The sequence below is a fragment of the Actinia tenebrosa genome, unplaced genomic scaffold, assembly GCF_029948245.1.
Source record: "Actinia tenebrosa isolate PJP-AT-01 unplaced genomic scaffold, QUT_ActTen_1.0 PGA_scaffold6__47_contigs__length_16458017, whole genome shotgun sequence".
NCBI lineage: Eukaryota > Metazoa > Cnidaria > Anthozoa > Actiniaria > Actiniidae > Actinia > Actinia tenebrosa.
Window position 1 is genome coordinate 2,545,919 of NW_028292583.1, and position 16,418 is coordinate 2,562,336.

At 36.1% G+C, this 16,418-nt stretch overlaps 2 protein-coding genes across 5 annotated transcripts; one reads left to right on the plus strand and one right to left on the minus strand.

Moving 5' to 3' along the window:
• The first annotated feature begins 1,271 nt into the window (after positions 1–1,271).
• Positions 1,272–15,233, plus strand: LOC116295469 (grainyhead-like protein 1 homolog). Of its 4 annotated transcripts, none has more exons than XM_089039231.1 (3): positions 1,272–1,916; positions 8,144–8,189; positions 15,219–15,233. In XM_089039231.1, exons 1-2 carry the CDS (start codon positions 1,570–1,572, stop codon positions 8,166–8,168), a joined length of 372 nt encoding a protein of 123 aa, XP_088895357.1. In that variant the 5' UTR covers positions 1,272–1,569; the 3' UTR covers positions 8,169–8,189; positions 15,219–15,233. The 4 variants fall into 4 exon arrangements, with proteins under 4 accessions (XP_088895357.1, XP_088895358.1, XP_088895356.1 ...); XM_089039232.1 differs by lacking the exon at positions 15,219–15,233 and adding an exon at positions 9,435–9,770; XM_089039230.1 differs by lacking the exon at positions 15,219–15,233 and adding an exon at positions 9,110–9,320.
• On the minus strand, positions 10,330–12,424 carry LOC148905841 (uncharacterized). Its single transcript, XM_089039229.1, has one exon. It carries the CDS (start codon positions 11,953–11,955, stop codon positions 10,600–10,602), a length of 1,356 nt encoding a protein of 451 aa, XP_088895355.1. The 5' UTR covers positions 11,956–12,424; the 3' UTR covers positions 10,330–10,599.
• Positions 15,234–16,418: the final 1,185 nt, after the last annotated feature.

A 16,418-nucleotide genomic window follows, 5' to 3' on the forward strand; every position in this document is an offset into this window, starting at 1 on the left:
CTCTACGAACGGTCCGCCATTGTTGACAGTCAGAGTAGTGCCCAGTCCTCCTCTCCGCATCACGGATCGGCCAATAGATGTATGCCCGTTTCAACGCCCTCCCTCCTCCCGCCCTGGCAGGGCCGTACGCATTCGTACGGCCCTGCTCGAATTCTCGCGCTTTCTCTTTTTAAGCTTTTATTTACTATTTCTTTATCTTTTATTTCATTATTTTTTCATTTCGTGAGGGTCATATGATAAAATGCTTATTGATTGAGTCAGGTTGGACCATAGGGGAAAATGCACGCTAAGTAGCTGTATGGGGAATGAGCGTGGCGTGACGACACTATAGTGGCTGAGAAGCAAAAATTGCTCCTGTCAGCGATTGGAAAGTGGATTACGTTCTTTTTTTAAAGATTTAATCTTAAAAAAAAGAACGTAATACTAAATCGATAAATAAGACTAACTAACATCCCGTCATGAATAATCTGGCGAACACGGTTACAGCTGTAAGGGCTTATAGTGGCATGGGGAAAAACACATAAAAATTAGTACATAAAGCTGAATACTTCAAAAATATCTAAATTTTATCTTTCTTAAAAAAAGACATTAAACCAGTTTTTACTGATTATAAAATATAGCATAGTCCACGTACTAAAGCAGCCGGTCTTACCGGAGACTTGTCTCGTATTCTGGTTTGGAAATCCGGTTTTCTTACTATAATAGTAATGTGCCATGCATGAATTTTGCTTGAACCACCTTACCATCACTTTACCTTAAGTTTTCAAAGTTTAATCTCGAGTGTTTCTTTAACTTTAAAAATTATTTCACCTTCTTATCAACCTAGTATTTTCGTATTATGTCTTTTTCTGACTAACGGATACGAGAAATAAATATTCGGATGACATATTTTACACGATTCAGTAAAATTACTTTCACGTGCACCTTCGAATTCTCCTTTATTTCGATTGGTCAGTTCTCGATTTGTCTGCTGCTACTACGTCACAAGCTAAAAGTAAAAAAATACTGTAAAATTTAATTCAGCCCAGGTGGGGTAGGGGATTTATAATAAGAAAAGTAATTTAGACTAAAAGTTCCTTCAAATTGCTGATTATTTTAAACTTTGGCAATCTTATTGATATTCTTATTGGACAGCATAATGCATAGGATGAAAGATATATATTTTAGCTTTAAATACGAAGGTAATATTATTTTGCTTTTAGGGGGCCCCCGTGGGTTGATTATTTAAATACTCGTCTAAACCTGATAATAAATTGTTATCGTCAAGGAACCGGCGGCGTGGATGTCAATCGCTGGCTGAGAAATCTGGTTTCGAAGTGGAAATGTTGTGTTGAAACTTGTTGTACTGGATTCAACAAAATATGCCTTTAAAATGGACTTCAATTTATCGTGAGAGTCAGTTTTATTGGTTTGGATATTAGCGATACTTCCTGTGTGCTATACGAGGGATATTTTGCGAAATTTCGCTAGTAGAAATTGCTCGCTTTGAAAGGCTGTGGATCTGTTATTCCTAGAAAACTTCACCAAGTTTGGCACTCCCAGTTTTAATATTTTGAAGAATTCTTGGATATGGTCGTCAAAATAATGCAAAATGAATGTATCTCATTTGATTCGAGCAAATACTGTACTCCTTTGCTCAAACAGTTGAGAGAGAAAGGCAGAAAGCGGTCGTCCAGTGATGCCTTCAGAGAGACAGCGGATGCTTTGGATCACCTCAAACTTGCCCCGAAAATAAAGAGAGTCGTACGTCGACCTCCACCACTGTTAACTATTTATCTACGAAAAGAGACCGAAAAAGCCTATGATGCTATATTTTTGGAGGAGATAACTGTTGAGAAATTTAAAGAAGCTGTGTCGTTAAGATACGAACTAACAGTGGACTCCATAAAAAGTATTTCACTCCGGAAGAAATCTGGGTAGGTTGAATTTTATGTCATATCCTGTTGTATTTTTTATATTTTTTTATGTTAAGGAACGCCCTATGTTCCTAAATCCATCATTTCTTCATTTCTTTCTACTTTAAATCTAGAATTATGAACTATCTTTAGAATTTTGTTGGCAATGATTCCAAATGTGGTTCGCCTTTTTGTTTTATTGATTAATCTACTGACACATTCATTCATAGACTCTTTTTGTTTGTCTCTCTTTGTTGAACTGCAATGCCTAGGTTATTACTATTTCTTATGGCCTTCTAAATTTTCGATTTTTCCCCGGCTTTTATAAACCAAAATACTGTGCTATATCAAATCAAATGAATAAGCTTATTATAAAAGCCAAGAGCTGAAGTGACGCCATCCGGGGTATTCCCGTGCATTTACGAAACAAAAGTTTGGAAAATGAAATATCGTTTATATTTGTGAAGAAAAAAGCTTCTCCAGTACTTTTTGGCACATTATTTCCAATCTTTTATATACAAATATGCATTAATATGATTTGGAGGGTTTACTATGGTAAGTCACGATTTACGTATATAGGAAGCGTGACTCATGCATTGCACGTGCATTTTGAACCTTGAAAATAACATCACGATGAGCCGAATTTCATCACATTTATTACGATCCATTGGTGGTATCAACTTGCATGTTTTCGAAATCGTAGCTCACGCTTTTGAATGTTGAAATCTCTGTAACAACTAGTTTGTTTGGATTGCAGAACCGGGTTTTCCCGACAATGAAGTTTGCAGAATTACATTTTTTTAAATATTTTTTTTACTAAACTGTACTCATTAAACTTGCCATCATTCAAGTTTGTCCTGATTCAAATGCTTGTCCAAAATCATGTCCAAAATCATGTATCTTTTACTGATACGTGACTGCATTATTAAAAATATCTCAATGACTGAAATATCAGACTTACCACTTTGTTTTACGTCACTGACATTTGTTGAAAAGGGTAAAGTCCGAGTGTCAACTTTATTTGCTTTCTCTAAATATGGTGATCGGATGATACCAAGAAACTCTCCTTACAAAATACAAGAACAAAAGGCTTAGGCTTTTATCACACAGCAAATGAAATTTGACTCTAATATTGGTAAAAATGATCACTGTACCTTTGATTTTGAATGGTTTTCCCAAATAAGGCTTTGGAGTCAGAATTGCAAAATTCAAATATACATTCTTTGAACAAACTTTTACAATTTTTGTGTGGAAAAGTAGTCACAATCGTTTTTGCGATTTAGTGATGTTGGATAGCTGTGTGATAGTGTGCTAGAACAGCAGGTTAGGAATTTAGTTTAAAACAAGTGGCTTTGTGTGAGATCTTGTGAGAATTTTTTCCCTGCTTTTGTTCCTTCCTTGTCATGCAAAGCTGCTACCAGTTCAATTGGAGACATGAACAATTTGGTAGAAGAAATTCCCAGAGATATACAGTGTATTTATGATTGAGGCACATTTGTGAAAATTTGACTTTATTTCTTTATTTCTAAAAGTATTGTTGGATGTCTCCAGTTACAATTCAGCTGAATAGTAAAAAGGTCTGTTTTGCATAGATCCCAACCAAAGTCCCTACTGAGGTTTTCACTGTCCCAACAAAGCTAGCATCATTCTTAATAGTTGTAGTGTTAACACTTTGGGTGGTTTGGTGCATGACGATATGGTAGGACAGTAATCATCCACATTATTTTAGTCTATTACTTTTATAATTTGGTTGGTTTTCTTGTTACCTAAAAAAATAAATAATAAATAAATTTTAAAAATGGCCAAAACAAAGTAAATCAAAAACTTTCAATTGTGTTTTTTTTACTTTCCTATCATTTTGATATCCTGGGAAACATGAAAAACAGGAAGCCCCAAAACTGAGGTTTTGGACAACCTTTTCATTATAGCCATGTTGAGTGACAAAGCAACAGCATCTCATTCTCAGAAGAATCAAATTCTGTTTGAAATGTTTCTGCCATTCAACAGGGCTGCAGCCCCTCTCAAAAGTGTACTGTAGAAGTATAGATAGAAAAAAACTAGAAAAGCACGTAGACAGCATAGCATAGCATTTTGTTATGTATGCATTAATATGTCCAAGGACGTCTTACACAACAGTGCTGATGCAGCATCTATTCAGTGAAATGTTCTAGATGATGCCAAGGTTCCCACATCCATTATGAGGGTAAATGAAAAAAAAGCCAAGAGCATGCAAATGTTGTGATATTCTAATAAAGAATAATTAGATTGTGCACAAATAATGAATGTATAGTCTTGTGATGCATTGATTCTGATCTAAAAATAACCTGAAAATATGCCAAAAATTATCCTCCAATTATTCACTCTGTATTGTTCATTCTTATAATATTATTGATCAGGATAAAGCACATTTAATCAAAGTGTGACTGTATCATAATAAAAAAAACCCTCTGTCTAGCTTTGTTTTTGGCTACTTTTCAATTCAACTCAATCAGGAAACAATAGTGGTGATTACAGTTATTTGTTCTAAAAAGGACAAGTGCTTCCAAGACTGTGCATCCATTTTACCTGCAGTCTCCTGTGATAGATTATAGTATTTATTATATTTTTTGTGAAAACCTCTTGGATTAAGCAGTTTTGCATAATTAAGATGACAATTTGGCAACATTTTGCATCTTCCGTTTTGAAATTTGGGGCTTGGGTCATATTTGTTTTGAAAGTGATAAATTTTTAGTACAGTGCATGTACATTCAAGTAATAAGATTCGTTTAGCTAGTTTATTTACCAAAATACAAAAGGCTTTAATTCTTCTGATCTATTTTTGCATAGTATATAAAATTTATCACAACCTTAACAACTTATTGGAATATGATAGGTCTACTTCAAGAGAATAATCAATCAAAGCATTCATGTTGTCTTGAAAAAGTAACCAGCTTTTGAAAAAGGATTCTAAATATGATTGTTTCCGTGTAAGATAGCATGTGTTTTGATTACAATAGCTGCAGTAGACCTCATCAAAGTTGTTTTTCTCATTCAATTAGCACTGCTGTTTCAGTTACCATAGGCTCATTTGTACAGTTTTAACCTTGCTTACTTTTAAAATTGTTTGCACAGTGTTCTTTTTTTATTTTATGAATACTGCACTTTAAAAGAAGACTAAATACGTACCAAATGAGTCTGCAGTAAAAAACCACAATGCTTTATTGAATAGGAAATGGGACTATTTAGGGAAACCTCACTTGGACTAGGACATCATTCCTCAGGGTTAACGATGATACCACCTTTATTGTCTTGAGAGACAATACATTTAATTTGACCACAAGTATTTCCTTTCAAAAGAGTTTTTTGGCAGAGTTTTTTAAGTCAGTGCCAAAAACATTTAGTAGGTTCATATCCATTGTTGGCAGTTGAAAAAACATGCCATGTTACTGATTACAACTTAAGTCTTTTAATTCTCTTGCTTGAATCACCTTAGTAGTTCATTTAAAGTCTGTGATCTGGTGTGTTTTCATTTAACACCTTGGAGAATGATGCTCTAGACTTCTGCCCTTTCCTTATCAAGTTGTGTAGTTCCAGAAATGATCTATACCCACTCCACAGAGGAATTTGGAATTTCTGAAGGGTGGGGGTCCAGAGAAAGATCAGAAATTACAGAGTTTGTATGGAAGAAAATTGGAATTTCCAGGGGTAGGGGAGGTCTTAAAAAATTTCTTCCTGTGGAGGTAAGGATAATTTCTGGAACTACACATTTATCATGAGTTTTACTATTTACTACAGCCAATTTTAGCTTTGAGGTCTTTAATTTTGCTTTTTTCTAAAAATAAGAGTAACCTCAAGGTTTTAATTGACTGTAGAACTTTTACCATTAAAGGAAACTTAACCAAGGATGAACTGTTTAATCCAAGAAGATTTTTCACATAATATAATATGCACAGTTATTTCATTTTCTCATCTTATTGTTCTTTACAGCTCCCTTATAGAAATAGATGATCAAACTGTAAAGAAATTTATTGATGAAGAGGACTTTATCATATCTTTGGACTATGACAGCGCTGAAGGAACCTGTAAAATCACTCTAAGCCGCCCCCCTTCCAGATGACAAAAAAAAAAAACAACTATCTGGTTGGGAGTTGCCTAAAATCTATGTCAAGATGATGATAGAAACAAGAAGGTTCTTTCCTAATCCATGTGGATTCTTGTTTTAGCAGTGTGACAGATCAAAGAAAGATTCCAGTACATTTTGTGGATGGAGGGCTATAGCTGTATAATTCTGGAGCTTACCTTTCCTTCAGCTATTAATTTTGGTGATCATATTAGAAACCAAATAACAGTAGAGACATTTTTGGACAAATTACAGTATATGTATTTATTAAAATAAGTATTCATCAGAAGTATTGTTTTTCGATAAGAAAATATTCATCACAAAATGAATGTCAAAGACACTACAAAGTAATTTAATTATTGATAGGTACATATTGTATAGTGGTGCACATTCGGCGTTAAGTTGTTTTCTTTTGACAATTTTGCTTGAGTTTCCTCCATCAAAGAACTTATTTTTAGAGCATTTATTATCAGGCAAATGAAGATGAAAGAAGTTAATGTCAAAGATTGTTTCTTGCCTTTTCCTTTTTTTTACATTCGAAGAAATGCCTTTATTGCTTTACTAATGTTGATACAAGATAATGAGTTGGAACATCGTGCAACTTCTCCTGCAACAGTGTTGCATTGCAAATTGCAGAGCAATGTTGATTGTATTATGCAACTTGTCACGCAATTAAGTTAATGTTGCAAGTTGCATAGTTTTGTTGCAAAAAATTAAAATATGATTGATATCACTTTGCGGCTTGCAGACCAACATTGTTGCAAGAAGTTGCATGATTTTGTTGCTGGTATTGCCACACCTTTAGCAAAAATCAAAGAGAGTTGCTTTCAGTTTTGTGGAATACTAACTTCTTCTTCAAACCATCTTTTCCTCAGAATGACTATCGCAAACTAGAAATTGTTTCTATGAAGTATCAATTGTAATTTTGCTGCTAAGTCAACATTAGGTATTCAAGCATTTAAATATTTGAGTTAACATTGATGTATCATTTTGGATTTGAAATTTTATAGGAAATTTTATGAAAACAAAATATCTTGGTTATATTTTATATTTGGAATTTGTTTTGAGCACCTATCAAAAATTCCTTGCCAAACCAGAAGCTAGCTCCTTATAACTAACTGACAGACTGTACGATATTAGAAAATTGTTAATTGCTTTAAATTATAACCTGAGTGAATACATGATAGCTCTTAGTCGTCGGGATATAATCCTGTTTTTAGTCAAATCCAACTAGCGGTCTATCAATGCTGCATGCTGATTATATGAGCTACTAGTAGGCTATAAGTTATTGATGGTTTTCAACCATTCCCAAGAGAATTAAATAACAAAAGACACGGCGGCCATGTTGGAGGATATAAAAGAATTCATTGACAATTCTTTTGTTAAAGTCCACCAACATGGCCGACCTATAAACCATCAATAAAGTGTCGGCTTTGAAAGTCAAAAAATTTAATTTAAATTTAAATGTTTGCATCTTAATATTTGACCGACTAGTTAGGTTTGACTAAAACAATAATTATTAGTCCTCTTGCCCTCATGGCCTACAAGTCAATAGCCCATTTGGCCTTCAGCCTCATGGCCTATGAGTCAATAGCCCATTCGGCCTTCAGCCTTATGGGCTATTGACTTGTAGCCCATTTGTGCTTGAGGACTAATTGCTAATATTATCAGTTTTCTTTTAACATGCTTAATAAAATCCATTAAAAAACAAGTGTTCATATTCAAACTCTCTGTAACCCAATTTCCATAAACTCTTTATTCCTTTATTAGAACGAGTCTACTTAGTTCATTCCAGTTACCTTTTTGACTGTGATGCGTAATACTTTAATGTGGGATTTTTTGAATGCAGATGCAAATTGAAAAATTTCTTCCCCTTTGCGTCAAATTTTATGTATGGACCCTTATCAAAAAATTATCTTGAATGTGAGGTTAACATGAAAAAAACAAAGGAAATCTGACTTTTTTGTAAAGGAATTTGTGGCATTTCTTTCGTATATCCTTGTTAGCCATACCAATATAATTAATAATACTAAGGGCACATTGTATCTAATCCAAGTTATAACATCCATTCAATTCCTTTACTGGCATTATTTGTTGTATTTCACCCTAAACCTCCATAACTTGACTTTAATCCACATTCTTTTTTTAGGGAAATCAAGATTAAACCTCTTTGAAGTGGAAACTCTAGGAGGAAGGTATACAACTGTAATCCTTTCATGTACAGATGTTTTTACTTGGTGATTAGTGAGATCATGAATATATTTCCCAATCCTTCCTAATTGTTTCCCAAAAGTAACTAGACATCATTTCGTTTTAAGAGGAAATTTTTTTCAAAGTGCCAAAAACTAGACTTGTGTGAGTTTTGATGCCAATTTTCGTTTTGGGTTAACACTCCCTTTTTTAAACAGTTAGAAACTGATGTACTATGATAAGATGCCTGTTTGAAGTGGTATTTTCAATTGTACAAAGATGTTTTGTTGCATTTGTGTTAGGATGTAGCTTTGTCAGGCTTTTTTATAGAAAATATATAAGAAATAAGCAAAGGAAGGCCTAAACCTCATTTTCGAATAAATGTTTTTGCTTTGGGTTAACACTTTGATTCAATACAATACAATATCTTTATTTATCCTTGAATTAAAGATAGCAAGTACATGCTAACATCTTTAAGTAATAAATTCTAAACTAAGATAAAATAAAATAATAAAATTACACAATTCCAAATAAAGTAAATATATGTAAAAATAATATGTAGTAAAATTGTATATACATATATATATATAATTTACAATAAAAAGTTAAAATTATTAAAATAGATTTCACTTTCATTGGTCATCTCCACTTCCAAACAAGTTAAACTTTCTGAATAACAAGATTTTAGCCTCGTACAACAGCCTTCCTGTACATGTAAAATCATATTTCACCTTGAAATTTGGGAGTAGTTTGTCCTCTGGAATAAGGGAAAAAATGGGATTCCAATTAATGCAGAAACCCCATTAATACAGGGAACATGGGCTAATAATTAGTAATATTGAACTTTCAGTACACCACTTCACGGATAGCGTCGCCATCTTCGAAAGCAACTCGACATTGTTACTATTTTCTCTTGTTTTTATAGTAGATCTCCCATGATGACTCGAGGCCAGCTGCACTTTCATGCAAAATTCAAGGTGGTGGCGCTATCCATGAAGTTTCGTATTACTCGAAGTCTTCATACGTTTATTTAGTTTCAATTTCTTTGCTTATTATAATACTTTTCCTTCCTTCCTTCCCTTTCCCCTTTCCCCCTTTCCCTTTTCCCCTTTCCCTTTTCCCTTCCCTTCCCCTTCCTCCCTCCCTCCCTCCCTCCCTCCCTCCCTCCCTCCCTCCCTACCTACCTACCTAACTACCATTCTTTGGATAAGTCATTCTCTTTCCTTTTATAATGTCAATTTTTATTTCAGGAGAGCTGCACTGAAATTAGTATTAAAATTTCATCAAAAAATTATTAGTTTTGGTTCTACTGTTAGTCACTAATAGAGTTTTTTTTAAAATTATCATACAATTTCGTTTCAAGGGCCAAATAAAATCACTCTACGGTTGGCATGCTAACTGTGGTTGTAAATGAATATTTCTATGGTTAATGTAGATAATGTGAGGTCTCATTCAGTAGTAAACTTTTGGAACAATTTGCCACAGATAGCCCAAGCTCTGTTCCTGTTGAATGTATAAGGCATGAATGAAGGGTTTTAAATAAGATAATTTCTATAGAGATACTTGAATAAAATTTGCCTATATAAGGGACCGTTCATTTTTTATCGGGGGGGGGGGGGGGGGGGGCTGGTGGTTTTTGGAGCTTTCTCAGAAAAAAATGTATAGCCCGCCTAGTTTGGTACAAATTTTTTGTATGGCCCACCCTCTCGTTCATATTTCATTGAGATGCCCCCCCTTCCCCCTCTACCAATTCCTCAAAAATACATATATATGTTTGTGTACAATTCAGTGAGTTCTGTAATTGTAACGTTACATTGATAATCAAAGTAACAGGGAGTACTCACATTCTAAAGTATATACATTTCAAGGCTGCCATTGTAATAGGGTTAACATCTAATTGATCGATCATTGTCTCCTCAGTACTATGATATCTCCGCATACTTTTTGTTGTTAGATTCCATACTTCAGATAAATATATGGTGTTGCATTTCCTGTTGACGTCCCTATTGTCTACAACAGCTGTCTACTTTAAATTTTTACACTTTGTCCAACACACCGATGGGGATATGACAGACTTATTGGAATTATCTTATTGTTCATGTTTACATTATCTACTTTCGTTAAAGATAGTCGAAGGGCATAAGTATAAAGTTTCTTACCGGTTGTCGTAATTATGAACGTCAGACGTCGCTTAAATCAGTTCACGAGCGGTTAGAGTATCGTACCATTCTGTTGAGTCATTCTATTGTTCTCTATATACAGTTTTTGTTTCTTTGTCTTTGAGTTCTAAATCATTATTGAGAATATCAGGTGGTCTGCAGCCTTTGGCCAGGAATGTAGGCAATACACAGGGATGACTTTATATCATCAAGCAATACAAAAAAAGGAAAATTGTTTAATTTGTTGAAATTGTTTTTAAAAGTAAAAATAATCCAATTCATTTCTATTCACTATTTTTCTGCCAGAACGTGAAACATTAGGGGATGCTTTGTCATCGTCATTGCCAATGACTGCAAGAATTAAGTCATCGACTTCGTCATTATCATCTTCATCATTATCATCTTGATCAACATCTTCATATTCGGATTCTTCTTCTTCTGCATCTGTGTCTTCATCCTCGGTATGTATCCTGCTACTGGCCGGTTCACTTTCTGTGCGTAGGTGATGGTTTTGAATAACCAACACTTTCTCGTCTTTCCTCTTCTTCAAGTGGTCGTTAAGATCATGGTGGAGCAAATATTTATTTAGCTCTGCCACTCGTAGCTTTTTAAGATCATCGACATTCTGGACTAGCTGGTCCCAATCGTAATTACAGTATTCTTTGTCTTGAGCTTTTTGTTTTGCTTCTGCCTTTTCTTGCTTTCTTTTTTCTTTTCTGTATTCTTTAATTTCTAGCTGTTGAAGGTAGTCAAACACCAATTTTGGCTTGACGATCAGTTTATCAGCGAATGTGGCAACACTGTCAGGGTCAGCTGTCACTACTTTCTTGTCTTCAAACCACTTTATCAGTTGTGTCCTTGGTTGCCAGTCATCCACATCTCTGTTCTTAATTGGGGTCTCGCTATAAGATACATAGTGGTAATCTGGAAGGGCTGACCAGTCTGGGTATGGTCTTGGACATTTGGTGATTGACGGTCCGACCCATGTTTGGCAAGTTGAACACTGCTGCAGGTCTGAACATTTAATGAACTCCCTGTAGTTATCCCCATCCTCGTAATGATTTTCAATGAACAGCTCTACTTTTCTAAAGTAGCAGTGCCCAGGTACCAATTCGGATTTCGATCCAGCTGTGTGGTATTCCATGAGATATTTTGTATTATAGAAGAACTGACATTCTGGTCTTGGAGTCACATGAGCTGACATGTATCCATGGGGTCCTGGGGATTCATCAATTCTGTCGCAAACCTCTTGGCAACAGTACCAAACATTACGCTCAACACATTCTTCTTCAAGAGCTTTGATTTCTTCTGATGTTATATTCTCCAAATCACTTTCGCTGATTTCTTGGTGTGGCTGGAATTTATTAAAAGGAAGGGAACCTCCATCTGATACTGCATCTCCTATGCAAGCATTAGTTCTTTCAGCAGGACATGGATCATTTACTGCTAGATGAATCCTCATCTGCCAGTCAAGATTGAACAGCCTAGCCAATTCTGCATCTCGGAACTTCACCTCGAAATTTGTAATCGAAACACCAGGTCCTTTGTCTGTGCGCATAAGAAATCGTGGTTTGGGGGTACTTGGAAGGTTACGTGATGCCATTTCCAACATGAATTTAATGCAAAACGAAAAGCGGGCATTGAAAAAGTAATTGCTAATGTGACTGAACACAAAGAAGCATTACAGCGGCTGCTGGACGACTGCAAACGGATTTTTAAAGGCTCTGCACAGAAGTTTACCTCAGAGAAGAGAAAGAAGAAAGAAAATAAGAGGAAAACAAAAAATAGAAGACAGCAGCGATATGATGCCAATATTAAGCGAGTATACAGTATTTGTATATCAAATCCAATAGATGCTGAACTCCCCAACTTCTTTTCTTACCCTCCATCCATCAAGGTCCCCGAACTATTCATTGCTGTCGAAAACATTGCTTCGGTGAAAGGCGGCATAGAAGCAAAGTGTGTCGCTCAAATAGTTGCAAATCACCTCACAAATGCAGCTGCTAGTAGACTGCTCACAAATTTACGAACAAAGATAGCGGATGAAGTCTTCTCTCACCTTTATCCCGAAGAGCAGGACACCAATTCAAAACTGATGCCCATATTGAAGTTGGTTTACATGACAGTGAGGACAATGTCAATGATGATACTGATGAAAATGAATACAGCGATGGTGACGATGCTGCTGGCACTGATGAAGATGGCGAGAGTGAGGAGGAAGACTTTTAATGGACTGCTGATATAGCTTTATCACTTTCGTTATTAATATATACTATAGATATTTATTTTTACACATTTATAGCACATTGTTCCTGTTTTAATTTCTATATCGACTGTAATAAAAATTTATTAAGGAAAAGTATGTTTATAAAAAGCGTAGCCCCCCCTCTCAATGCCTCATGTTGTGCCTGGCCCCCCTTTTTTGGCAATTTTCCTCGGGTGGCCCCCCCCTCAAAACCACCAGCCCCCCCTCCCGATAAAAAATGAACGGTCCCTAATATGATGTCGATCTTTATGTGTACTTCGATAATATCTGTATACGAGTATTGAGGGAATTTGGTTCAGTTTTGATTACTCAGCTCACCTTGTACAGCGCTTCTCGATCAAAAGTTTTTCGAGACATTAAATCAGAGCAGTTTTCGCATGACTGAAAATTTCAGTGCCGTAAACGTGCCGTACCTTGACTATGATGCTTTCTAGATTTTTTTCGCTCAATGTCATTGGTCTGACAGTGCTGTGAACTTTGCGTGACCTTGTGCGCGCCGTGTTAATGCTTTGTTTCAGGCATTTGATTGGATGGAGAGAAAGTTCTTTAGCAATTTGCCGTCGAAAACTTCTCTAAAGTTTTGGTGGAAGGCAATCAAAGTGTTTCCCAACATTGTCGGAAAACACAAAGCGTTAAGGGTACTTGCCTATGGAATGTCATGGAAACGTATTGATTGACTTCCACCAAAACCTACTTCGTCACGATGGCAAATACAGCACTTTGCTAATACTCGGGTCGTGCTGTATGATGGGATTGGTCGCGTAGTTACCAGTCCACTAAGCTGGCAAACAAAACACAAAGGAAGAATAAAACTACAGTTAATTTCTTCACGATTTTTTGAGTATTCCTTTTATACATTATACACTAACTGCCGACTATGTACATAAATATATAGCAAACCCTAACCTTAGTTTACAGTCTTCAAACGACGCCTGCCCAAGAGAACGGTCGATGCCTAACTTTCTCATTTTAAGCTTATGGGCAAAAATAAATACTAGAGAAATGTTTGAAAACTTGATTTTAGTTTTAAACTTTCCACAATTTGTAAAATGATGATAGCTTTCGATTACCCTGCACTTAATCAGTATTCCTCATGTTTGATTGGATACGCAGTCAAGAAGACCATCCTTCCCCCTGTAGATATGAAGGTAATATGTTGGAGTGGATACGCGGATACGCAGTGAAGAACACCACCCTCCACCTGGTGTGAAGTGTGGGGGATCCGATAGCTGTACCAATAATGATCTCTGAAATTGATCAAAGAAAGGCCCAAAAGTAAGATAGCTGGATTGTAAGTCGCCTGATATCGATTTCAACATGACTCGATGCTGAGTAGAACTTTTAAATACTTCTCTACTTCGTCCTCGATTGTGTTGGGAAAGTTCGTACTCCCAGACAAGGCCAATCTTTAAGCTACTTGAAAATGCAAGCTTTATCATCCCATTTTCGAGGAAAAGTTTTTCTTTTTTCTCTTGTTGTTTTCTTTGATGTTCCTGCTCTTGACACCTTGGGATCTAGTTATATAGTGACAGGGGAGGGAGGGGGGCGGTAAAACGACGTCCGCAGAGTTGAGGCGTCGTAAGGACTTCGGAATGTTCTAGCCCGGGGAAGGCACGAGGGAAGAGACTAGGGGGCCGGATAGCTATTAGTTTTTTGGGGGACATCAAGAGGGGGGGGGGGGGGGGTCTTAAAAATTTTATTTATCATAGTAAGAGTCAGAGCTGAGTTAGGAAGGTTTCTGCTAAAATGCAAAGCATGTAGTAGAAGCTTTAAATTCTGGCATAAAATTATAAAGTTGGAACTACACCCAAAAAAACTTTCAGCTGAAGTCTACCAAGAACTAAAAATAAAACTAAAAAAAGTCTTTTGGAGCATAAAATTAAAACTACTTTAGAACAACTCGGATTGGGGATAATTTGGATGAAACAAAATGAACTTTCTCCAAGATGGTATCGGAATGTGGAAAAATAACCCAAAGAATATATGACATTGAGAGGCAAATTTTATGTAGTAACCTCCACAATGATGAAAGGAAAGACGACAGACGTAAAAATAAACTCAGAGTCTTTCGTCAGTTCAAAACGGATTATAACTTTGAAGAATATTTAGGTCGAGTCACCAATATTAAACACAGAGTGGCGCTTACAAAATTAAGAATTAGCAACCATAAGCTTGAAGTAGGAACGGGGAGGTTTAAGAGGGCCTTATCTCATTTACGATGAAAGGATTTGCCCAGTATGTAAGTCAAGAGTAGAAAACGAAAAATACTTTATAGTTTGGTGTCCCCTATACGACTCTCATAGAAACGACACCAGCATCAACAATATGCATGAGCGCTGACAGTCGTTTTCTGTTCTTAATCAATTCAAAATCAGCGTTTTTACAAAAAGCTATATCAGCATACATTCGCTATTCATGCTGATACGTGAAAACGAAATAAGAAAAATTAATTTGTATTGTATTGTAGTAAAGATTGGGTGAAAGGGTGCAAAATCAGGGGGTTGGTCACATTTTGAACTCCTTCAAAGGGGTGGGCTGTTGATAAAATTTGACAACCAAAAACGGTGGGCCATTCCAAAATAGAGTAGTATTATGATTGTCATCATCAGAATTTCTCAAGGAAATTGCAGTTGCAGAGGATCTGGTTAGCAAGTATGTAGAACATCTGCAGTACCTTCGAATGAAAACGATGACAGAGAAAGAAGAAGCCGAAACAGTCAACGGTTACAAGAAGTGGTAGACGTGTGCAACCAAGAAAATTCTTTTGGGATATATTAAATATAGGTAAATCTGACCAGTGGATCCCTTTTTCAGAGGTGGGTCATCTGCAATTTTGCTTTTAAGCTGGGGTTGGGTCATCACATTTTCAGCATCATTTTATGATGGGCCAAGATAAAATAACATTGATAGTATTCTGATTTTGCCCCCCCCCCCCCCCCCCCCCCCCAATACTTTATGACCAGTCCCTTAGTTTCGGGCCTAGATACTCACGGGCCCTGAGACCAAAACTAAAGACGGCTGCGAAGGAGACTAACTGCTTTGCGTGATTTTACCCGAAAATAACCCGAAACTTACGTAACTTTGTAGTACACGTGACGAACCAAATATTTCCCAATTTGAAACATAAAACACAGGTAGCCCAAGCTTGGTTTTTGTGGTGTCATGTTATAAGGAAATGTATGGGGATTCATAAAAAATTCCATTAAAATCATTGAAACGTGAAATAAAGCCTCGAATTTTACCCGATCATTAAGAAATAGCACTTCTTTCGCTCTGTGTGGTTTTTTAAATTTTATTTATTTATTTATTTTAAATTTCTTACTGGTGGGGGAAAAAATCCTTAAAACGGGCTAAATTCAAAAAATAACCACACAGAGCAAAAGAAGTGCAACTCTCAATGATCAGGTAAAATTTCGAGGCTTTATATAACGTTGCAATGATTTTATTGAAATTTTTGATGAATCCCCATACATTTCCTTATAACATGACACCACAGAAACCAAGCTTGGGCTACCTGTGTTTTATGTTTCAAACTGCTTTGCGTGATTTTACCCGAAAATAACCCGAAGCTTACGTAACTTTGTAGTACACGTGACGAACCAAATATTTCCCAAATTTGAAACATAAAATAAAAGGAAAGGAAAAAAACTTCTTTTCTTTCAACATATTATGACAATATAAACAGCACTCGTGCACTCACTTTTTTGGGGGGGGGGGGGGGGGGGGGGGGGGGAGGGTACCGTTACATGAACTGTTATGTAACAAATTGCATAACATGTGTCGGGCAACGTGACCGCCTGAAGGGCAGC